Source organism: Artibeus jamaicensis, unplaced genomic scaffold (assembly GCF_021234435.1).
Source record: "Artibeus jamaicensis isolate MK-2021 breed Jamaican fruit bat unplaced genomic scaffold, CSHL_Jam_final contig_558, whole genome shotgun sequence".
NCBI classification, from domain to species: Eukaryota; Metazoa; Chordata; class Mammalia; order Chiroptera; family Phyllostomidae; genus Artibeus; species Artibeus jamaicensis.
In genome coordinates, this window is record NW_026521886.1 from 2345922 (window position 1) to 2369949 (window position 24028).

The following is a 24028-nucleotide window of genomic DNA, read 5'->3' on the forward strand; positions in this document are numbered from 1 at the left end:
TTTCTTAGTATATTTGAGGATAATGTCATTTATTTTATGTACATTTAGCTCACACTGTATAAAGCCTTTTAAATTAAAATCATTTCAGATTAGAAGTTCATCAGCCCAGCATTTATAAGAGGAGAGGATGAACTGGTTGGATCTTAATGAGTAGGGTTCTTTACTGAGTGTCAGAAGTGTCTATTAAGTATTTAAAATTTTGGCTATTCATTGTATTTTTGTTTTAAAAGTAGTAGGTATGATTTTAACAGTTTCAAGACCTAGGGGCAGTGTGAAGTTAATCAACCCTTTATTTTACCCCTTGATTAACAATTTCTTTGAAGAGAAATTAATGAAATCTACAAAAGCCCCTTTCTCATCACAAGTGAATTAACTTTGAGTACAATACGAATGTAAATGAGTTTGCACTGGAGACATCTTGACTTCCTGAACTGCTTTAAAAATTGAAATGAGCAGTCTGGAGTTCCTAATGTGGGTGCCAGGAAAGCAGATTCTGCAGAGATATTTGGAGTACGGTATCATGGTGCTATTCACCTCATTTTCACAGTAGTTCATTCTTATCTTTAAAATATTGAGAATTTTTACATGAAGGAAGTTTTTCTTCCACAGATAAATGAAGCAACATGATTAATTAAAAGATGCAGATAGGCTGCTTGATTTCAAAGATAACATCCCTTTTAGGGCAATCAATAATTGCAGCTGTCCTAAAATGAAATAGCCTGTTCCCAGAAGTTATGAAAGCTTGCAGTAACTCAGGGTATTTGAACAGCAGGTGGGTGATCTTTTATCCAGGAAGCTGTAGAAGGAATAGTACATGCACAAACCTTTAACCTAAGATCCCTCAACAATCATTTGGCCCTGGAACTGAGCCCAATATACCTTGTACATACACCACTAACTTCTTTGAAGAGTTCTATCTTAATATGCGTTTCTTTAGCACTTCTACATTTGTTGATTTTTTTTAAATGTTATTTATTTACTTTTAGAAAAAGAGGAAGGGAGAGAGAAACAGAGGGAGAGAAGAAGCATCAGTGTGTGAGAGATAAATTGATTAGTTGCCTCTCTCCCAGCCTCAAATGTGGACCTGGCCTGCAACCCAGGCATGGGCCCTGACTGGGAATCAAACTGGCGACCTTTTGGTTTTCAGACCAACACTCACTCCAGTGAACCAATCATCCTTTCTCTTTCTAAAATAAATAAATAAAATTTTTTAAAAGATGCTCTCAAGTAATTCTGACAGCTACTTATTGGATTTGCTGACTACCTAAACTCTCAATTTTACTAAATTATAACATAAGATAAAAAATTTTTAATTAAAAATTAACTATCCTAGTTGCTGTGGCTCAGTGGATTGAGTGCAGGTCTGTGAACAGAAAGGTCACTGGTTTGATTCCCAGTTGGGACACATGCCTGGGTTGAGGGCCAGGTCTTCAGTAGGGGGCACAGGAGAAACAACTACACATTGATGTTTCTCTCCCTCTCTTTCTCCCTCCCTTTCCCTCTCTCAAAAAATAGTAAATAAAATCTTTGTTTTTTAAAGAGAGAGCAAAAATAAATAAATAAAATTAAAAAGAGAGAGCAAAGTAGAGACAGAAACATCAATGATTTGTTCCACTTCTTTATGCGTTCATCAGCTGCTTCTTGTACGTGCCCTGGCCAGAGATAAAAACCACAACCTCACCCTGGCTGGTGTAGCTCAGTGGATTGAGCACGGGTCTGCAAACCAAAGGATCGCGGTTCAATTCCCAGTCAAGGCACATGCCTGGGTTGCAGGCCAGTTCCCAGCAGGGGACACATGAGAAGCAACCATACATTGATATTTCTCTCCCTCTCTCTTTCCCTTTCCTTCTAAAGATAAATAAAATCTAAACAATAAATTAAATTATTTAAAAATAAAAACCACAACCTCGGGGACAACGCGCTAACCAAATGAGCTACCAAGCCAGGGCTGGGAGCATCATCTTCTTAATTATCTGTTTCCAAGTTCCACTTCAGATCTTTTGAATCAGAATCTCCTAGAAATGGGACCTAAAAATCTGTTTGTAAGATTTCCCAAGAAGACATATTAGGATTTTTTTTTTAAGTATAAAACTAAACTACTAATTGCTGGGGGAGGGGGATATAAGGGGACTAAATAGTAATGGAAAAAAATAACCATAAAAATTAAATTTAAAAGCCCTGCCTGGAGGAGTGGCTCGGTGGGTTGAGTGCCATTCTGGGAACCAAAGGGTCACTGGTTTGATTACCAGTCAGGGCACATGCCTGTGTTGCAGGTCAGGTCCCAGTAGGGGATGTGGGAGAGGCAACCACACACTGATGTTTCTCTCCCTCTTTCTTCCTCCCTTTCCTTATCTCTAAAAATAAATAAACAAAATATGTTTAAAAATTAAATTAAAAAAAACTAAGCTACTATAGATCCTAGGGATGCATACTCAGGAGATATAAATCATAAATAGAAAGCAGTGGTTACTTTTGGAGGGAGGGACAGGACCCCTGAAAGCACATTACGGATGGTTGGCAAAGCCAGGCTAGGGTAGTTACAAGGGTGTTTCTTCTCTCTCTTTTTCTCTTTTTTTTTTTAATGAAAAAAACTTCAATCTCCTAACAAATATACAATGAAATATGAGACTCTTCTCAGTCCAGGAACCTTCTGTCCCAGTTCCTCTACCCAAAGGCAACCCCTGTTAATGGTTTATTGTGTGTCTTTTTAGAAAGGAGACATTTTCTATCCACACACAAACATAAATGGATATGTGATCCCCTACCTTTTTTGCTCAGTGACAGCTGCGTGTTGTTTCTCTTTAAAATAGTTCATTAAACTGTTAATTTAAAAATATTTCTAGGGGATTCTGCTGCATACTCAAATTTGGGACCCCCAAGATTTGGTGACATTTGAATTTCTTCTTTCTATTTTTAATATCCTATTTTCTATAGGCCTTTACCTCAGGTAGATTAAATTTAGCAGCTTTTGTCTTTCCTGGGTGAGAGGTAGGCAGGCAGAAGTGACTCAGACACTGGCCTGCAGTGTCACGGCTTTATGGATGAGACAAAATAAATTCACGTGGACTACTGAGTCCTGTGGAGGAAAAGGGATGGCGTGACTTCTCTCTCAAGGGGAGAGCAAGCCTCCAAGCGCCTGAACCACCCTCTCAAGAGGGGAGCTCTGAGACCCTTGCCTTGACAAGCTTTTATTGGATTCAATTTGCATAGGAATAAATGGTGTTTACATAAAGCTCATTAATCATTATGAAGCAGCAAGGATCAAATGATAGATAACAAACAAAGGACTCTGTGGGCCTATTTTGAGTCAGAATCCGATAGCAAAATGGCCATAAAACTTTGGGGAACAAACTCACTTCCTGCTTGGACCCTTACCATTTAATTGAGAGCATTCTAAACAAAGTAGGTTTCACAGGATTTTTCATATTCTTTCTTAGGCCTGATAGCTGTAGGAACCCGCCCTTTCCAGAACAGGGTGCACCCACTACCGACATTGTTTTGGGCTTAAGGCATTGTTTCAGGCTTAAGTCAGGCAGGGGATGTAAGGCAGCCAAGAGATTAGGAGACTTCTTGCAGACAGAATTCGGACTCACGCTATGTCAAAGCCAAGGGGCAAGGGTCCATCACCCCTCCATCACCCCTTTTCTGTAGCCCCCAAGTCCTTCCCTGGGGGCCCTCTGATCATGCCTGTCTTACATCATCCCTCCCTTGAGGACTCTTACTCATCGGCTAACCCATCAAGCATTGGGGGCCAGGCAGGGTGAAGTAAAAGGAGCAGAGGCAGTGCTCCTGCCAGGGAGATAAGCTTTGTCTCCTTATCGGCTTATGGTCCAAAAGTCACTCACTTACCCTTAGCCATGGGAGGGTTACAGCTCCTGAACCACACAGGGCAGTTCCCAACACAGAAGGGATATTGTTTAGTTAGGTGTTTTTAATATGGAACACTTTACAGATTTGTGTGTCATCCTTGCACAGGGCCCATGTCAATCTTCTCTGTGCTATTCATTCCAACTGTAGTAGATGCACTGCCAAAGCAGGGACTGGTCTTTTCTGAACAACCATATATACAACTTTATAAGCGCTATCATTTTCTACTATTTTCTACATTTACTAAATGGAATTGTAGACAAGCATAATTATGTTCTTTTTAAAAAAACCCTCATAATTGCATTCTGTGTTGGGAAAATAAAAATAGTGCTTCTTTTGTAGCAAAACAGTAATTGTTTTCTTAAAATATGTTTTCCGGTGGCTTTTTTGTTTTGTTTTTCTATATAAATTAATTAACGCATATGTATTGCTTTTTTAAGAAAAGTATTTTAGATATTTTAAAATATCGTAGAGGCATCCTTCATTCTGTACTTCTTAGTGGCAATAGGATACACAAAAGGAACTACTTTTTTTAATATAGTAACAGACAGTAATTACCGTAGTAGGGTATTACTATGTAATTAGAGGTAAGGGGAACTAACGATTTATTACCAATGGGTGTAAAGTTACAGTTTTGGAAATGAAAATGTTCTGTGGATCGATAGCAATAATGGTTGCACAATAATGTGATTGTACCTAATGCCACTAAACTGCATACCTAAAAATGGTTAAAATGGTAAATTTTAATATATTTTACCTCAATTAAAAATAATAACCATACCTACAGCAAAACATTACAGCTGTGCCACCACCTAATCCAGATTACCAGAAGGAGCTAATCTGAAATTCTTATTAATTATTATATACTATCCTTTTTTTTACCTCATTAAACATAAAATGACTAGATTACTCAATATAGGAAACTCAATATCTAACAAATGCCTCACTGAATTTTGGTGAATGAATGAAATAAACAGTCAAATACTATGCATTGTTAAGATCACTGGTAAAAATTAATCTTCTCTCAGGCTCCTAGACCTACCTGAGTTTCTTTGGGTGTGTCACTTTACCTGAGAAAGCCTCACTTCTCTATGAAATACAAAGATAGCAGCTAAGAATATCATCTGTAACATTCCTTGCAGCTCTAACAATCTTATTCTTGAAGCTAAACTATCTTACTCCAATCCATTCTTTGGAAAACCAAGCACATAAAACAGTTTGATGCTCTTCTTTATTTTAATAGACCGACTTAATTTGCAAAAGAGAAAACAAATATGTATATGGATGCATAGGACACTCTAAAAATAACTCACAAATTGACATTTATTAACTTAGAATTATAGAAAAAGTCTTTATAATTTTTTAAAGCTGTGCATGCATCTTTCTCCTGTATATACAGCTATAGGACTTTTTCTGTTTACTTCCTTATGCCCTCAGCAAAAATCATAAAATTCTAACAATAATATTTAATTGCCAGCTATTCACCAGGCACTATTCCAAGAACTAGAGAAACAGTAGTTAACTAAACCAAGTCTTTGACCCTGTTCTCATGGAGCTTACATTCTAATGGGGGGAAACAGACAATACACAAGTATATGTCAGCTGGTAATAAGTACTAAAAGAAAAGGAAAGGGGAAGAGAGAGAGAGAAAATGAAAGAAAAAGGAGAGAAAGAAAAGTAAAGAAAGGAAGAAGGGAGGGAGGAAGGCTTAGAGGGAACTGCCCTTTCAGGTAGAATGCTCCAAGTTTCTCTAGTCAGTAAACAGGTAGGCAGAAACTTTTAAGAAAATGACACCCTATGGATATTTTGGGGAAGAGTGTTCTAAGGTGCAAGCATAGAAAAGGAGAATATCATTTAACAGTAGCTTGCTCCACAAGTTGGAGGCAAGGAGGCCAGTTGTGGCTAAAGTGAAGTAAGCAAGAAAATGGGTGCTAAATGATACTTGAGAAAGAGCTACAAGCTAGGTGATGTAGCTACATGAGTAAGTAAGCAAGAGAATGGAAGAAAATGACACTAGAGAGCTAAGGGCTCTGTAGAACTTTGGAGGCCCGGGTAAGGACTGGGATTTTATTCCTAAAGTGAGAGGGGAAATTGAAAATTTTGAACAATGGTGTGAGATCCAATTTAGATGTTAAAAAAGATGGTTCTACCTCCTAAGTGGAAAATAAACTGCAGGAAGGTAAGAGCTTATGCTACTGATTAGAAATACGTTGTGGATTGGCAGTGTCATTGTTAAGAAGTTAGGGAGAGAGAGTATTAATGTATTTGTTAAGAACATAAATTTTATTTAATCACTCTCAGTATCGTTTATTTAATAGTTGTTTGGCTTTAGAGCAAGCCCTAACCTTTCAAAGCCTTTTCTTTTCCCCCTAGGCTTTGTCCATAATAACTCTAAATTAATTCCTTAGCTGCTTTTTTTTCTTTCAGACATCAGAATAACCATATCATCTATTATTAGATAAATTAATTCTAACCTACACTGCCATCCCTTGTAAAATTTATTAAATGCTTACTGTGAAGATAAAGACCAACCAAATGAGAAAAAGCAAAACCTATTTATTCTGAGCTGCCAAAATAAGGGAGTCGGACACTTTCACTTGCACTTTAGCAAACACTGAAAGGCAGGCAGAGGAGTAGGGAAGTTTTATAGCGGGAAGAAAGGGAAGCTTGCTGGCACGGGGAAGCTATAGGCAGGAGTGGGGCATCCTATGTGATTGGTTAGGGGTGCATACTTGGCTTTCTCCTGTGGGTCCTAAGTTGAAAGTAGGGATAAAAATTAGGAAAGCTGTCAGTTATTAATCAAGTCCTGGTCATCTGGGGCCAAATGTAACAAAAGTTACTGTTTAGCTTCCTGGTCACTAGAGTAGCAGTCTGACTTCCTACAAGTCTGACTTGCAGCAGGCTAGCTTTCTGAGCTGTTTGTTGTAGATTAAGGGGTTGGTTCCTGGACAAGTTCCTGCAGATTGTGGGTAAAAGTTCTATTTTTTTTTTCAAAATTCTATTTTTATATATGGCCTGGCCATTGTCCCTTAGTATGTTCAGTCTCTCACTGGTTTGCATCACTCGCTATTATTTTGAATTAGAGTATTTACAATAGGCTAAAAGGTTAATATCTTTGTAAAGTACTAGTTTAGCATAATTTCCCACCAGAAGAATTTAACAAGCTGAATATTTTATTTTTTCTACCAGTAACATATTATTTCTTTTCTCTTTCAGTGGTTACCAATAACACAGGAACTAAGCTTCCAAAAATTTATTGAACAATCTGACTTACTAGAAGAACTTAAATATGACTTCAATGAAAAAGCTGAGTTGAGACACCTAGAGACACAAAGGCCTTTTATCTATAATTATTATAAAAATGTCCCTGAGAGGAATTGCAAGCGCTACCAGGCCCTTAGCCATTTGCTTGAAAAATACATTTATGAGCTTTTGGAGAAAGTGTGCAAATTACAAAAAGTATACATCCCACCAGAAGCTGAAAAGGAACCAAGAAGCTTCTTTTTTATGAGTGAGAGAGCATTAACAAATCATCATTCTGCTCTTCTCGTTCTTCTTCAAGACCATGGGGTCTTTCGAGCTGGTCAGTGGAGTCAGCAGGCAATAATACATCATGGGCTACAACATGGAAGTCAGATCCCATGTATTCAAATGGCATTGCAGGCACATTATGATGTAATTGTGCTAAACCCCAATGACAATTTTGTGGACCTAAAGATGGAAAAAGAATGGAAAGGTCTTTTAACACAAAATATTGAGTCCTCTTCCCTAAAAATGGTTCAAACTGAGAGGTTTTTATCTCTCCGGTATATTCCAAAAAGATGCAGCAGAACTCCTGAAGAACACATGGCTTACATTTGGGATTCCTTCATTTCAAAGACTGAAGGCAAGGATGTTGCCTTCATTGTACATGGTTATGGAGGCTTGGTTTTTATGGACTTGCTTGTTCACAGAAAGTGGGAAGTGATGAGCAAAGTATATGCTGTTGCACTTATTGACTCTCAACATCATGTAGGGCATCAGCTAGGAAGCGATGTACAGTTGTTAGCATGGATAAAGCATCACTGCCGTGAATGGGTGACAAGCCCTAAACCTCTGGATAAACCTGCAACTACTGTTTTGAAAAAAGAGTTTCCTATGGTTTCTGCTGGTACAGAAAAACATGACTTGGCCCTTTCCTCTAGCCTTCAGTCAATTTTTAAATACTTTAAAAGAGCTCTGAAAGCCAAAACGACTATTAATTTCTCTCCTGTGCCAAAAGTAACTAGAAGCTCCACAAAAATAAAGTGAAGTGCTTAAGTTACTTTTTTGTCATGTAAGATTTTTTTTTCATTCCACTGAAACTTTGCTAAGGTAGATACTAGAAGAAAAAACTTCTAGCTCATATACAATATTACATTTTGGATTAAGATTTGACTTGTTAATTTTTCTAAAGTGAATATCTTCTCGTTTGTAGCCTATTGATGAACCAGAAAGTCAGCCCATACCATCATTAAATTTTATTGTATTAGTAAACTTAGAGGATGTTTCTTTTGAAAAGTGGCTTTTCTTATGGTTTAATATAATGACACTATAACTTTAGTCATAGAAATTAAATTTTAAGTCAATTTTTGATTCCATATGATTAATGCCATATTAAAATTACAAGTGAACTAAAAATTAAATATCATAAGCAAATTCCTTTCTTTGTATGCTTTTTATTTTTATTTATTTATTTTTAGAGAAAGGGAAAGGGAGGGAGAAAGAGAAAGACAAAAACATCCCTGTGAGAGATCGCCTTTCACAGGCACCACCAGCAGGGACCAAACCCACAACCCAGGCATGTGCCCTGACCAGGAATCGAACCAGCAACCTTTCCCTTTGTGCTGCAATGCCCAACCAACTGAGCCACACTGGTCATGGCCCACTCTTTGTATGTCCGTGTTCTTTTGTTTAAAATTTTTAGTCATGTGTGTGTTCGCTCATACCTTCAGCTAATATTTAAGTGTCTATCGTGTGCCGGTCAATACTAGGTCTTGGGGACACAGACAAACAAGGCCAACATTGCCTTTATCCTTATGGAGTTTACAATGAACGACAAATTGCAAATGCGAAGAGTGTTAAAAAATAAAGGATGCCAAAGAACATCTAACATGATCCTAACAAGCCTTGGCATTAAAAGAATAGTTCCTGGAGAAAATGGTGCTTAGTGTGAAGAACAGTGATAGTCAGCTGGGAAAACAATCCTAGGAAAGGAACGTTAGGCAGGAGGAAGCAGCCCAGTTCAGCTAAAGCTAAAAAACTTAGGAGGCAGTTGTGCCAAGAAAACATTATGCAGTAATATTTATTAACAATAGAGACGACTACATTCAAGAGGCATTACTGCAGTGGGGGTTTTGAAGTAGGGCATAGAGATTGGGATAAACTCTAAAACACAAGGATGAGTGGAGGGGATTTGTAGCCAATGAGCAGGATAAGGGTCGCTGAATGGAAAATTACTGAATAACAGCATCAGGGGGTAAGAGAGATTCTTGCTGAAGAAAAGCCAGGGTGCTAAGATACTAAGAGTGGAGGATAAAGTATTTTACCACATATAAAGCATAATTCAATATCAAGGATGAGAGATTTTCACTGAACTTACTCAGCAGAATTCTTGCTAAAACTAAGGACAGAGTCTAGAGCCTAGACTCTGTCTAGGCTAGTTTTGGTGTCCTAAAACTAAGGACACTAGAGCCTAGTTGAGAGGAAAGCTCAGAGGAGCCAGACTCAGATATGGTTAAGAAGTTCTTTATTAGTAGCTGGAAAATTAAGTTAGAGAAAAAGGCAGAGGAAGCTTATGCAAGGCTGCATTATCCATCATTAAGATTTTCAGCTTTCACTTCCGGCCAAGATGGAGGTGTAGGTGGAAACACTGTACCTCCTCACACAACCAAGTTTAAAGACAACAAAGTTTTAGTAACAAAAACGCAGCCAAAACACAGAAAATTGAACTATACGGAAGTCCGACAATAACGAACCGTTCATCCAGACTGGTAAGAGGGGCACAGTCAGCGGCGGAGCAGGGTTGGGCAGGAAAGATCATCCAGACTGACCCAGCAGCTCAGGAGTGCAGGCAGCAGCTGGAGGATCCCAAGCATGGGTGGCAACGGACGGAGCCAGTGGGGGCACAAGGTGGCTGGCTGACTACGGTCACACATTCACGTGCAGATAAACCAGGCGAAAGGAGCAAGCAGTGAGACAGACCGCTCAGGCCAAGGCCCCAGCAATGGGAATTGAGCCTGAAATAAACAAATGGAAAGACTTTCAGGGTCGAGGTGCTAGGAGAAGCTTCCAGGCTCACAGAGAGCTCATTGGAGAGACCCACAGGGTCCTGGAGGGTGCACAAGCCCATACACCTGGGAACCAGCACCAGAAGGGCCCAATTTGCTTGTGGGAAGCGACAGAGGGGATAGAAATCTGAGAGAGAGCTCGGAACAAACACCATTGCCCCTCTCTGACCCCGCCCCCACATACAGCGTCACAACACAGCGACTGGGTCGCCCCACTCTGGTGACCACCTAAGGCTCCGCCCCTCATACATAATAGGTGCAACCTGACCAAAACACTATGGCTCAAGCAGAAAAAGAGCTCAAAGCCCCAGAGCCAATAAATCTAAGCGACCAAGAGATAGCTAACCTTTCAGATGCACAGTTCAAAACACTGGTGATCAGGATGCTCACAGAATTGGTTGATTTTGGTCACAAATTAGAGGAACAAATGAAGGCTACACTAAATGAAATGAAGGAAAATGTACAGAGAACCAATAGTGATAAAAACAAAACTGGGACTAAAATCGAGTGGATCAGAAAGAGGAAAAAAATGACCAAACAGAAAAGAAGAAAGAAACAAGAATTTAAAAAAATGAGGACAGGCTTAGGAACCTCCAGGACATCTTTAAACATTCCAACATCCGAATTATAGGAGTACCAGAAGGGGAAGAGGAACAGCCACGAGTGGAAAACTTATTTGAACAAATAATAAAGAAGAATTTCCTCAAGCTGGCAAAGGAAATAGACTTTCAGGAAATCCAGGAAGCTCAGAGAGTCCCAAAGAACATGGACCCAAGAAGGAACACACCAAGGCACATTATAATTACATTAGCCAAGATTCAAATGAAGAAGAGAATCCTAGAAGCAGCAAGAGATAAGGGGACAGTCACCTACAAAGGAGTTCCCATCAGACTGTCAGCAGATTTCTCAAAAGAGACCTTACAGGCAAGAAGGGGCTGGAAAGAAGTATTCCAAGTCATAAAATCTAAAGACCTACATCCAAGTTTGATCTATCCAGCAAAGCTTTCATTTAGAACGGAAGGGCAGGTATAGTGCTTCTCAGATATGGTCAAGTTCAAGGAGTTCTTGATCACCAAGCCCTTATTATATGAAATGTTAAAGGGACTTATCTAAGAAAAAGAAGATAAAAAATTAAAAAATGAGCAGTGAAAGGACAGCAAACTCATAGTTATTAACAACCACACCTAAAACAAAAGCAAACTAAGAGGACAGCTAGATCAGGAGCAGAACCATACAAATGAAGATCACATGGAGGGTTAGCAACAGAGGAGTGGGAGGAGGAGAGAGGGGGAAGAAGGAAAAGAGAATAAGTAGCATAGATGGTGGGGAGAAAATAGACAGGGGGGAGGGCAAGAATAGTATGGGAAATATAGAATCTAAAGAACTTGTGACACATGGACATAAACTAAAGGGGAGAATGGTGGGGGAGAGGGTGTGCAGGGTGGAGGAGAATGAAGGGGGGAATAGGACAACTGTAATGGCATAATCAATAAAATAGATTTTAAAAAAAGAAGACATCGGTCAATCTGGCAAGATGACAAAAAAAAAGATTTTCAAGTTTATGCTAATGACAATGAAAGCCATTGGATGGTTTTAAAGGGAAGACTATTATCAGATTTACATTTTATAAAGAATATCCTGCCCTGGCTGGTGTGTCTCAGTTGGAATTGTCCTGTAAACTGAAAAGCCGAGAGTTCTATTCCTGGTCAGGGTACATGTTCAGGTTGTAGATTTAGTTCCCAGTTGGGGCACATACGAGAGGCAACTGATGGCTGTTTCTCCCTTACATAGATGTTTCTCTCCCTCTCTCTAAAAATCAATAAGCATGGCCTCAGGTGAGGATAAATAATGTAAGTATACACATATACATACATATATGTATACACGTGTGTATGTATACCTTTCCTTTTGCTGGCCAGCCCTCAACCTATGGAGCCACATCAGCCACAGCCCAATATGGAATTTATAATCAGGTCACCCTGTGAGATTACTTTCCATCATTGCACTTGTGAATTTTATTACGGAACCTCCTTTTCATCCACAACAACCATTAGTAAGTCCAAGGAGATATCTCACTGTAGTTTTGATTTGCACTTGTTAATTAGTGATGTTAAACATCTTTCCATGTGCTATTGGCCATTTCAATATGTTCTTTAGAGGAATGTCCATTTAAGTTCTTGAGCACTGGCCTGTAAAAAAGGGTTGCCAGTTCGATTCCCAGTCAGGACACATGCCTGAGTTGCAGGCCAGGTCCCCAGTAGGGCAGTGTGGGAGAGGCAACCACCGAGTGATGTTTCTCTGCTCTTTCTCCCTCCCTTCCCCTCTCTAAAAATAAATAAAATCTAAAGTTCTTTGCCCACTTTTGAATTTGATTGTTTGATTTTCTTTTGTTATGGAGTTGTAGTAGTTCTTTGCATAATCTAGATAGTAATCCCTTATCAGATGTGCAATTTGTGGTTGTCTTTTTAAATTTTTTAATTTTTTAAAATTTTAATTGTTGTTCAAGTATGTAGTTGTCTTCTTAGTTTCTTAATAGTGTCCTTTGATGTACACAAGGCTTTAATTTTGGTGAAGCCCAAAACATCTATTTTTTCTTTTGTGGCCTGTGCTTTTGAGATCATATCCAAGAAATCATTGTCAAATCCAATGTCATGACATTTCCCCCCTATGTTTCCTTCTCAGAGTTTTATAGTCCTCATTCTTATGTTGAAGTCTTTGATTCATTTTGAGTTAATTTTTGTATATGGTTTTAGGGTAAGGGTCTAACTTCAACCATTCATTGAAAAGGCTGTCTTTTCCCCAGTAAATGATGGTGTGCCTTATATTTTCATGACAACTAAATTAAAACACTTTAAAATGTTGGGCTGGGTGGGGGGAAAATGTGCTAGCTAAACTAAACACATGCAGACTCGATTTTGCCCTAAAAGCCACTAATTCACAGCATGTGTCTTAACTTCATTTTTACATTAGATCTTCAAGTGAGCTAAGGGCAGGGAGAGATTTTTAGTGTTGCCTATCAGAGTTAAAGCATTCTACCAGATACCGTCGATAAAAAGATTACTGGTCAAAAAGATCGGTAAATTAAAGTCCTAGCATTAAGGATTTCAAAGCTGAGTGAAATTTGTGAAAACATCTTATTTTTAGGATTACGTGAGTATATGCTTATAAAGGGACTATGCAGTAGATTAAGAGAAGAGGACTTGAAAGAGTTTTAAATAATAGAGGAACAAGAAAAAGAAAAAAAACAGGAGAATAGAACAACAACAAAAAAAACCCAGCTACTTAGCACGTCTCGGTTAATAGAGTTGCTTGCAGCGGAGCACAAGCAGCTATCCACCCTCCGGCCCCACAGCGCCGCTTTCCAGACAAGAATGCAAACCCCTGAGTTGTGACGTCATAAGACCGCGCCGACCGGAGAGGGCGGGATTTCCGGCTGTGGTCAACGCTCGGATCGTGGGCCTGCGACGGTTTCCGCAAGAAAGCGTAGTCGTGCTGTGGATTAGGTTGGCAGTGGTCTTTGAGGGGCTGCACCTCACCGCGGAGTCCTACGTCCTATCCGGCTGGAGCCACAGTCTCTGCAGTCCTGGTATGGGCGTTTGTTGTCGTCTCGCAGTGTATGTGTTGAAATGGAAGAAAGCGAGAGACGTTCTAAGACTTAGCTTGTGCATTCAGAAGCCCCGCAGTTAAAAGAAAGCCCATACTGATGCATAACATACTGCTATTGGTCGATATAAATACTATATAAAATTTGAATTTTTGGAAACTTTAGCTGTGCTGTCGACTTTGGAAAAACTATCCCAGTTGTACCTTGTTGGGTTGGCATTGTACAGAAATTAACCATATTGATCTAAAAACATCATATTTTTCCCATTTGTATGTGGGTAATGCACTTTATTAAACATTTAAGACCTTATCTACATATATGAATTTCATAACACAAATATTCTCATGAAAAGTGGAAGCCCAGTGATTTCAGAAACTATGAATAGTACAATACCTGGAACAAGAGCATTATTTCTCAAAATGATATCCTTGATTGCTTTCTTATATTTTTGGTTTTTACTTCTATGGTATACTAAAAATATTTACCACTTACAGAGACAAAACTCAACATTTGTTCTGAAATCACAGTTTCTCATATTGGGGCTGACGAGTCTAAGTTAAATATTCCGGGAAGTCTAAAGTAAATTGTTTTTTTTTTTCTTTAAAATGTGTTTACTTGAAAAATACTTGAGCATTTAATATCTTTGTATAGTTTTTTAAAGATTTTATTTCTTTATTGTTAGGAAGGGAGGGAGAGAGAGAGAAACATCAGTGTGTGTTTGCCTTTCACAGGCCCCCATCTAAGGACTTGGCCCACAACCCAGGCATGTGCCCTGACTGGGTATGGAACCTGTGACCCTTTGGTTCGCAGTCGGGCACTCAATCCACTGAGCTGCACCAGCTAGGGCTCGAGCATTTAATATCTTGCTCCCTGCATATGTATATGTGGTCATTTTGGCTCAAATAAACCCTTATAGAAATTTTCTTAAAAAAAAAATACTTGAATGGTTTTTGAGAGCCATACACTGCCAAGCATTGAGTTCAGTGTTAATGTAAACACAATCTTTGTCCTGATAGTTTACCATCTAGTATGGCAAACAAGTAAAGAAGCAATTATAATGTAGCGTTACAAGTATACATATTTACAAGTATGTACTATGATAGAGAAATACAGGGTGGTATAAGAACTAATAGGAATAGTTGATGTAAAGTTTGAGGTGAATTGCTAGAGAGGTATAGCTGAAGAGGTGAGCAAAGGATGATATTGTGAAAAACTTTGTAAACTTTTTAAAATAAATTTTGACTTTAACATGGCAGCTGTAGGCTTATTTTAATGATCAGATTTGTACTTGCTCCAAATGGCTTAAAGGTAAAGGATTGCAAATCTGGAGGCTAGGAGATACAATTAAGAAAATGGGGTTGGGTCTTGGCTGAAACTGTCAGTTGGTTAAAGGGTCATCCCAATATGCTAAGGTTGTGAGATTGAGCTCTGGTCAGGGCACATAATAAAAACAAGTGCATAAATAAGTGGAACAATATGTCAATATTTCTCAAAAATTTAATTAATGTAAGTTTTTTAATATTCACCCAAGGACATTTTTTCATTCCTTTCAGAGAGAGAAACATCACTTGGTTGCCTCCCATACGCACCTGGACCAGGGGATCAAACCTGCAACCCAGGTATATGCTCTGACTGGGAATCAAGCTGCAGTCCTTTGGCCACAGGATGATGCTCCAACCAACTGAGCCACACCATCAAGGCAATTTAATAAGAAATTTTTGAAAAGAAAAAAAAAATTGAATGAATTTAAGAAATATATAAAAAGTAAAGTAAATACAACTCAAATGGATTAGATATGATGTGTGTGTGAGAGAGAACAGTAATCAAATGACTCCTGGTTTCTGGCTTCAGCAAATGAATGGATAGCTGTGTCTCTCCCTGAAACAATGGCAGAGGGAGAAGCAGATTGTGAAGAAAAGGGAGAGAGATTATTTCAGTTTGATGCATTTGAGGTGTCTTCTGATTCATGGTGATTGAAGCTACTGAGGTAAATTCGACCTCATAGGAAAAATGTTTAGATTGAAAAAGGGGCTAATGACAGAACTCAGAGGCACCATTAAAGGGGGTGGAGGGATGGAGCATCTGAGCATGGGTGCACAGGTCAATGAGGCAGGAGATTCAGGAGGGTGCAGAGTCATTAAAAGAAGCCAAAGAAAGAAAAAAACGTCAGGCATCTCAGTTGCATTTTGTAAAAAGTTGAATTCCCTTTTTTTTCCAATAATTTTTTTTCTTAGAGATTTTATTTCTTTATCTTTAGAGAGAGAGGAAGGGAGGGAGAAAGAAGGAGAGAAACATTGATGTGTGGTTGCCTCTCGCACGTCCCCAATTGGGTACTCAGCCCTCAGCCCAAGCATGTGCCCTCCAGTCAAACCAGCAACCCTTTGGTTCAGGGGCCAACACTTAGTCCACTGAGCCACACCAGCCAGGGCTGAATTCCTTTTTGTTTTCCCTTCAAATTGGACATTAGTTCACATCTTTAAGCATCTTCATTGTTTTGTGGACCTCCAGACCTTTAGGATAAAATTGTGGAGCTTATATATATGTGCCCTAAGTTTGGACATTTTGTTGGGCAGTAACATTATTTGCTGCAAAATAAAGTCTGAACTGGATTTTTGTTTTGTTTTAAAATCAGTAGATCTTTCTATATTTCTGTTTTGGAAACCAGTACAGCAACTACTAAGTCTTTTTTTTACTAGTTGCCATATTCTATAACTTTTCAGCCCTTTGCCTTCATCTGTTGCTTATGCTAAGGATCTCATATTTGGGTCTATATAGGGTGGGACAAAAGTAGGTTTACAGTGTGAATACACGAAACAGTTTACTCATGAATTAATATTTATTATTTATTTTTCCATAAGAACAAATGTAAACCTACTTTTGCCCCACCCTGTATCTAGTTTAGTATAGAATAGAGAAAAATACAGCACACCCGTGATCTTAGCCACATCAGTGGTATATAACTTTGTTATCTAGTAACATTGATTTTTCTGGGCCTAGATGCAAATCTAAAAAGGATCTTCAACACGGACAGAGATGTGGTGGGAATGGGTGGAGGAGAGCAGCAGTATTGGGACAGCTATGATAGAATAACAATAAAAAATAAAATAAAAATTTTACATCTAAAAAATTTAAAAGATCTTCAAAATATTCTTTTGTCTAAAGCAATAATGAAATTCATGTCTAAAATAACAACCCAAATAAGTTTTACCTTTATTTATCAGAGGCTCTAAGCCACAGCAGTCTAGGAAAAATTAATGGTGCAGCAAATATAAAGTACTAAGATTCCACTTTTGTGTTTCAGAAATTGACTGTATTTTCATCTCGCAAATTTGTATTTGCTGAGTTAATTGAGAGGTTTTTAAAATCTTTGTATAACTTCTTGCTACATTTTTTTTCTTTTATAGGGATTTTCTTTCATGACTGTTTTCTTCAAAATGAGTGTTAACATTGCCTTCATAAGACCTTTTGCTAGAGTTTTGGTGCCATTTACCCTTAACAGGAAGAGAAGTGTTTTATATTCATCGATTCTGCAGAGATACATGTCTTCCAAAATACCACCTGTGCCCTGTCCTAATGAGGAGAGTACATCACCTGAACAGCTGGAATTGGATGCGTGGAAAATTACAATGAAGTCTAGTGTACAAGAAGGTGTTTCAACAGTCTTAAGTACCAAGGATGAAGATCCTTTGGAGGCTACTAGGGAGTTAATTGAGATGTGGAGATTGCTTGGCAGAGAAGTTCCAGAACACATCAGTGACGAAGAGCTCAAAACGATTATGGAATGTGTTTCTAAATCATCAAAAAAAAAATATTTAAAATATTTGTATGCTAAGGAAAAAATGAAAAAAGCTAAGCAAATTAAAAAGGAATTGAAAGCAGCAGCAAAGGAAAAAGCAAAAGAAGACCAGGTACTAGAAACCAAGGAAAATAAACAGCAAAACTTCCTATTTCTACGACTGTGGGATAGGAATATGGACATAGCAATGGGCTGGAAGGGTGCCCAGGCCATGCAATTTGGGCAACCTTTGGTTTTTGACATGACTTACGATAATTACATGAAACCAAAAGAGGTGCAGAATACTGTTTCCCAACTTTTAGAAAGTGAGGGACAGAACAGAAGAGATGTTGATCCCTTTCATATTCATTTCTGCAATCTTAAAACAGATGGCCCTCTTCACAGAGAGTTAATTAAACGTTATGGAGAAAAGTGGAACAAACTGCTTTTAACAGCAACAGAAAAGTCACACATAGATTTATTTCCAAAAGACAGTATTGTATATTTAACTGCAGACTCTCCCAATGTTATGACTACTTTCAAGCATGACAAAATTTATATAGTGGGAGCTTTTGTTGATAAGAATATACAGCCAGGCATATCCCTAGCCAAGGCAAAACGGCTGAATCTGGCAACAGAATGCTTTCCATTAGATAAATATTTACAGTGGGATACTGGTACAAAAAATCTCACCTTAGATCAAGTAATACGTATTTTGTTATGTCTGAAAAACAACGGTAGTTGGGAAGAGGCTCTGAAGTTTGTTCCAAGGAGAAAACATACTGGTTATCTGGAGATTCCTCAGTATTCTCAAGAGTTGGTCAACAGAGTGAAGAAATCAAAGATTATTAAGTCATTTCAAAAAGGCTCTCTGAATATATACACACAGAAAAGATGACTTAAAAGAATATTCAATAGCTTAAAAAGTAAATAGATTGGAAATACAATTGTTAGTCTTTTCCTGAATGGAATTCACTTGCTCTTAGAGGTTGTCTTTCCAAACTAACTGAAGTATTGTACTTTCCCCAATTAAGTAAATATCTGCAAAACTTTGGAAATGTATATATTTTTACTATAAAAAAAACCTTAGTAAAAAGAGTTGCCTGGGTTTGTTGAGCCCAGTAAACCAGTTTCATCGTAGCATTTTAATAACTGAGTCTGTGCCTCCATTTTTCATTCTCAAATGTTCTTTTAGCTATGTCAACAACTACCCTTTTATCAAAAATTGAGAAAATATTTCTAGACTTCAAGTGGTCATTCACTTATTAAAGTAGCATTTGGTACAGTGCTAAGCATGTCATAGGCACTAAGGTATATTGTTTAACTGAATGTTAAACAAAAGGTAAGCAATTCCATAGCATGTCATGGGATTTGGCTGTATAATGAAAAAATGGGTTTGGGGAGATAAAACTCATTTCTTGTCCTTTTAAAAAGTTGTATTTAGTGAGTGTTACATACAGTACTTCCTTTTCTAGGAAATAGTTCTTTCCTCCAGCCACATGATTCAAATAGAAGTTGCTTAATTTTTTACAGACCTCTCCTGGCCACAGCTGATTATCCCTAAGTACACACTTCATTCAAGTTTAGAGATGGGCAACTAACTTTAAGATAGACCCATTACAACACTTTTCCAAGATTTTTGGACTTAAGAACTAAGATGGACTATATTAGTTCCTTTCTGGTGGTAAACTTAGACAGATAAAAAGCTTTAAAATTGGTGGACACGTCCTTTTCCGTGAAGGAAGCCAGGAGAGAGTGAAGCTTACCTACAGAAATAAGACCAATTTCTAGATCTGTTCAAATCCCTGCTTCCAATTGTCTCAGGTCTAGCTATAGATTTCCATTAGGGTTTACTGGTTGTTCAAACCTCATGTGATATCTTGTATCTCTCCAATAAGTTCTCCTTTGCCTAAGCCAGTTTAAGTTAGGTTTCTGCTGCTTGCTACCTAATGAGTCCTAATATACTTGAGAAAATATTTGTTTCCTAAGAAGTGAACTTCAGGAACCATAATCATTGTAGACTAACTGCACCATTAAAGTTGGAAACATGGGGAAATAAATATATATGGATGGCCAAGCATTTCTACCTAGTTTCTGAACTGAAAATTAGTATAAGATGCTATCCAATACATTTTTTTTAAGATTTTATTTATCTTTAGAGGAGAAGGGAAGGAGAAAGGGAGAGCAACATTAATGTATGGTTGCCTTTCGTGCATCCCCTGCTGGGAACTGGCCTGCAGGGAACCGGCCTGCAACCCAGGCATGTGCCCTGACTGGGAATCGAACTGCGATTGTCTGGTTCGCAGGCCCGCACTCAATCCACTGAGCTACACCAGCCAGGGCTCCAATACATTTCTTAAAGTGGGGCCTAAATTTTACCAAATACTTAAGTACCTACTTTGCTCCAAGCAGAATGCAGTATACATGAATTACTTAAACAAGCTGTAGGTACCATTATTATCTTTTTTACAAATAAGGAAAATTTATTCAAAATAATTTGGCCTTTAAGTATCATCTCAAAACATCTGTCTGACTTTAAAGTCCCAGGTTTTAACCCATAAATCATGCACTCTAATAAGGCAAGAATGAAATGCAATGGAAAAATAAGGCTATGTGTAACCTAAATGGTATCAGGAATGTCCTTGAGGAAGTGATGTGTTAATTTAGAATTAGTGACAAGTGTGATATGAATGAATTTCCACTGTTAGACCCTATTAAAGTGGCAAGGTGTTACTACTTGAACTGCTTGAGATACACTGCAGTTAAAATAAGAGAGAGAGTTAAAGAATAAGGTTAAGATTTCCTGGCAGGGTCAGCACTAAAATGAGGCAAACAAGGCTCCTAGGGGCACCTCACTAGTCACCCAGCCTTTATTCCCAGGGTTCCAGCTCCATCCCGCAGCCTCTTGCATTGCTTAAATTGCTGAATCTCTTGAAATTTGTTATCTATTAAAAGATTAGAAATACTGTATTTGCTGTGTACAATTCACTCATGTAATGAACACCCACATTTTTGTGCATGTTATACACAGGATTATTATACCCATGGTCTGTAATCATACCCGTATAATCCCCTCAAAAATTTGGGCAAAAAGTGCACATTATAGCAAAACATGGTAGTTTTTGACTCATACAGCAATACAGTATCTGGCATGTAAGCATTTTTTTAAGATTTTATTTTTAGAGGGGAAGGGAGGGAAAAAGAGTGAGAGAAAAACAAAAATGTATGAGAGAGACATCCACCTGTTGCCTCTTGCACACCCCCAACTCAGGACTTGGCCTGCAATCTAGGCATTTTTCGATTCGCAGGCCAGCACTCAATCCACTGAGCCACGCTATCCGGGGCAATAAGTTTTAAGTAAAAATTCAGACTATACATTGAATATGGAATGGAATTTCATTGGACTGTATGGAAGTTTTAGTAGTAGTATACAAGTTATTGTGTCCCTTTAAGTAGCACATTCTTATTTCTGTGTAACTGTATGCAGTTGAGTAATGCAACACTAGAATTAAAAATAATAAAGACCACTTTCTTTCAAACAGCCAAGTAGTAATTGATTTCTAAGGCTGCCTTTCTCTTATGTAGATAAATCACAATGGCAACCTCATCCAGTTTGAATTCATATTGACTTTAATTTTCCAAATTTTTCAGAATTTAGAACTAACAAAACCTCAGATGCTGCTTCAATTTCTCCAAACTAGAGGTTCTAATTTCCCAGGCACAAAGTAGGAAGTAATGGCTTTTCTGTCTGAAACACAAACTAATTTATAGTATTCTGTTGGGAACCGCCCTGCCTGGTTTTAGAAGCTGTAACCCCTCCTCCAACCCACCTCCCTTACCTAAGGCTGAGTGAGCGACCTTCAGACCGGAAGCTACTAAGAAGACAAAGCTTATCTCCCTGGCAGGGTCACTGCCTCTGCTCTTTGTACTTTATCCATAACTGGCCCCCAATGCTTGATTGTTTAGCCAATGATGAGTAAGATTCTTCAAGGGAGGGATGATGTTAAGACAGGCATGATCACCGGGAGGCCCCAGGGGAGTACTTGGGGGACTATAGCATAAAGGAGTGAGGGGCCCTCACTCCTCAGCTTGACACAGCCCAAGTCCTCATTCTGTCTGCAAGAAGTCTCCTAATCTCGGCTGGCTTAGTTCCCCTGCCTGACTTAAGCCTGAAACAATGACAGAGGGTGATGCAGTCCTGTGCTGGAAAGGGTAGGTTCCCTGGGTGATCAGGCCTAAGAAAGAATATGTAAAATCCTGTGAAAACTGCTTTGTTTAGAATGCTCTCAATTAAATGGTAAGGGTTTGAGAAGGAAATGAGTTTGTTTCCCAATGTTTTGTAGCCCTTTAGCCAACAGACCCTAATTGAGAATAGGCCCTCATAGTTCTTTGTATGCTATCTACTGTTTGATCCTTACTGCCTGACAATGATTAATGAACTTTACCTATATTCCTCTGCTAATTAAACCCAATAAAAGCCTGTCCGTGCAAGGGACACTCTGTCCGGGGCACTCTCCCCTTAAGACAGTAGCCGTGCTGTCCCTTTTCCTCCACAGGACTTGGTAATCTGTGTGAATTTGTCTCATATCTCGTCCATAATGCCAGACACAGTGGGCCGGTACATGCATCAGATAACTAGATTGTAAGCTCCATGAGAGTTTTTTTTTTTTTTTTTTTTAATTCACTGCTGTATCCCCGAGGCCTGGCACAGTGCCTGGCACATAGTGAGCACTTAAAATTTGTTGGGTGAATGACTCTGATTCCTTTATTTTATTTTTTTATTGTTTATTCTATTACAGTTGTCCCAACAATTCCTTTTAAAAGGATCACTTTGGCTACTGTGTTGATACTGAAAAGAGAAACAAGTTAGGAAGCCACTGCAATAACAAAGGTGAAAGATAACAGTGGGTTGGACCAGGGTGATAGCAGAGTAGTTAGTAACCAAACAGCAAAGACATTCTGGAGACAGTAAGTATAAATGAACTTTTTAAAGAGTTTCTATAGGAAGTGGGGAGAAATGAACTAGAGGGAGATAGGAGATCAAAAGTCTTGTTCTTGTTTTGTAGATCAGAACAATAAAGCCATGCATGTATGTTGTTGTAGGTGGAAAGATCTGATGAAACAGTGGAGTGATAACTTTGTGTAAGCAAGGTAGATGGGATCTACTGCATAAGTAACAGAAGGGAAGACAGAAAATATAAGTACAAATGCAGGTACCACCACAAATATGGTGAGAATATATAGAATTTGTCTTATTTTCTCAGTGAAAATAAGAAGTAAAGTATTCAGTTGAGGCGGAGGAGATATTGGATGTTTTTGGATCATGCAGAAAGTGTGAAATAGTCTAGGAAAATGAATGAATTAAGGCTGGTGGTTCTCAAACTATAGCCCCTAGAGCAGCTGCATCAACATTGCTTGGAACTGGTTAGAAATGCAAATTTGGGGGCTCCCTCCCAGTGAATTTACTGAATCAAAAGCTGTGGTACTGGAGTTTTAACTCAAAGCCTTTCAGATGATTCTGATGGACACTAAAATTTAAGAATGGTACAGGGAAATATAACAGGACTACAAGGCTGTATTAAGAACCTACTCAAGGTTAGCAAAACCATGATTACTTACTCTTCCTCTGTGATTTTGTTGTAGCTGTCTACCTGAAGTTCAAGTTTAGCTTCACCTCTTACCTTTTCAGTGATCCAGTTTACTCTTCCATAAAAGTGAGAGTAATAGTAACACTTAATTCTTAGCATTGCGATTATTTAAATGTACTTGATTTCATGTTAAAAACTTGCAAACTACGGTTAGCATATAGTAAGCACAAATAAATGTTGGGTATTATAGCAGTCACCTCACAAATTACACACTTAAATTAAAATAATATCCCTGGCTGGTGTAGCTCAGTGGATTGAGTGCAGGCTGTGAACCAAGGGGTCGCTGGTTCAATTCCCAGTCAGAGCACATGCCTGGGATGCAGGCCAGGTCCCCAGTGGAGGCCACATGAGAGGCAACCACACATTGATGTTTCTCTCCCTCTCTTTCTCCCTCCCTCTCTTCTCTCTAAAAATAAATAAATAAAAATGTTTTTAAAAAATAAAATAATAATTGTGCATATTTCCTGTCCCTTCCAGCTGTTAAACCATTAACTGAATAGGTCTTTAGAGGTTACAAACAATAGCTACCATTAAGCAACAGCCCACTAGGAGCCAAGCACTGTATTACAAATTTTACCTGTATTATCTCAATCTTCTCAGTAACACTATAACTACTATTACATTTCACAGTTAAAACATGATCAGTAGCCCTGGCTGGTGTTGTTCAGTGGACTGAGTGCCTGCCTGCGAACCAAAGGGTCGTGGATTCAACTCCCAGTCTAAGCACATGCCTGGGTTTCGGGCAAGGTCCCCTGTAGGGGGCACACAAGAGGCAACCACGCACTGATGTTTCTTTCCCTTTCTTTTTCCCTTCCTTCCCCTCTCT

General features: G+C 38.6%; 2 protein-coding genes and 1 non-coding gene across 3 annotated transcripts; 2 read left to right on the forward strand and 1 right to left on the reverse strand.

Annotated features, from left to right (window-relative positions):
- Nucleotides 1–3930: 3930 nt before the first annotated feature.
- LOC119039018 (U6 spliceosomal RNA) lies at nt 3931–4039 on the reverse strand. Its single transcript, XR_005080527.2, has one exon. It is a non-coding gene; the product is annotated as a U6 spliceosomal RNA (small nuclear RNA).
- Nucleotides 4040–6007: 1968 nt separating this feature from the next.
- Nucleotides 6008–13862, forward strand: LOC119038983 (putative protein FAM172B). The gene is made up of 3 exons (XM_037131627.2): nt 6008–6046; nt 7084–8127; nt 13479–13862. The coding sequence occupies exons 1-3, from the start codon at nt 6008–6010 to the stop codon at nt 13860–13862; spliced, it is 1467 nt and encodes a 488-aa protein (XP_036987522.2).
- Nucleotides 13615–24028, forward strand: TRMT10C (tRNA methyltransferase 10C, mitochondrial RNase P subunit). The gene is made up of 3 exons (XM_037131640.2): nt 13615–13761; nt 15333–15398; nt 17184–24028. Exon 3 carries the CDS (start codon nt 17196–17198, stop codon nt 18450–18452), a length of 1257 nt encoding a protein of 418 aa, XP_036987535.2. The 5' UTR covers nt 13615–13761; nt 15333–15398; nt 17184–17195; the 3' UTR covers nt 18453–24028.

Coding starts and splice junctions, on each gene's coding strand:
- LOC119038983 (XM_037131627.2), top strand. CDS start 6,008: ATGGTTCTACCTCCTAAGTGGAAAATAAACTGCAGGAAG. Junction 6,047..7,083: donor GGAAAATAAACTGCAGGAAG/GTAAGAGCTTAT, acceptor TTTCTCTTTCAG/TGGTTACCAATAACACAGGA. Junction 8,128..13,478: donor ATTTCTCTCCTGTGCCAAAA/GTAACTAGAAGC, acceptor CTCGGTTAATAG/AGTTGCTTGCAGCGGAGCAC.
- TRMT10C (XM_037131640.2), top strand. CDS start 17,196: ATGACTGTTTTCTTCAAAATGAGTGTTAACATTGCCTTCATAAGACCT.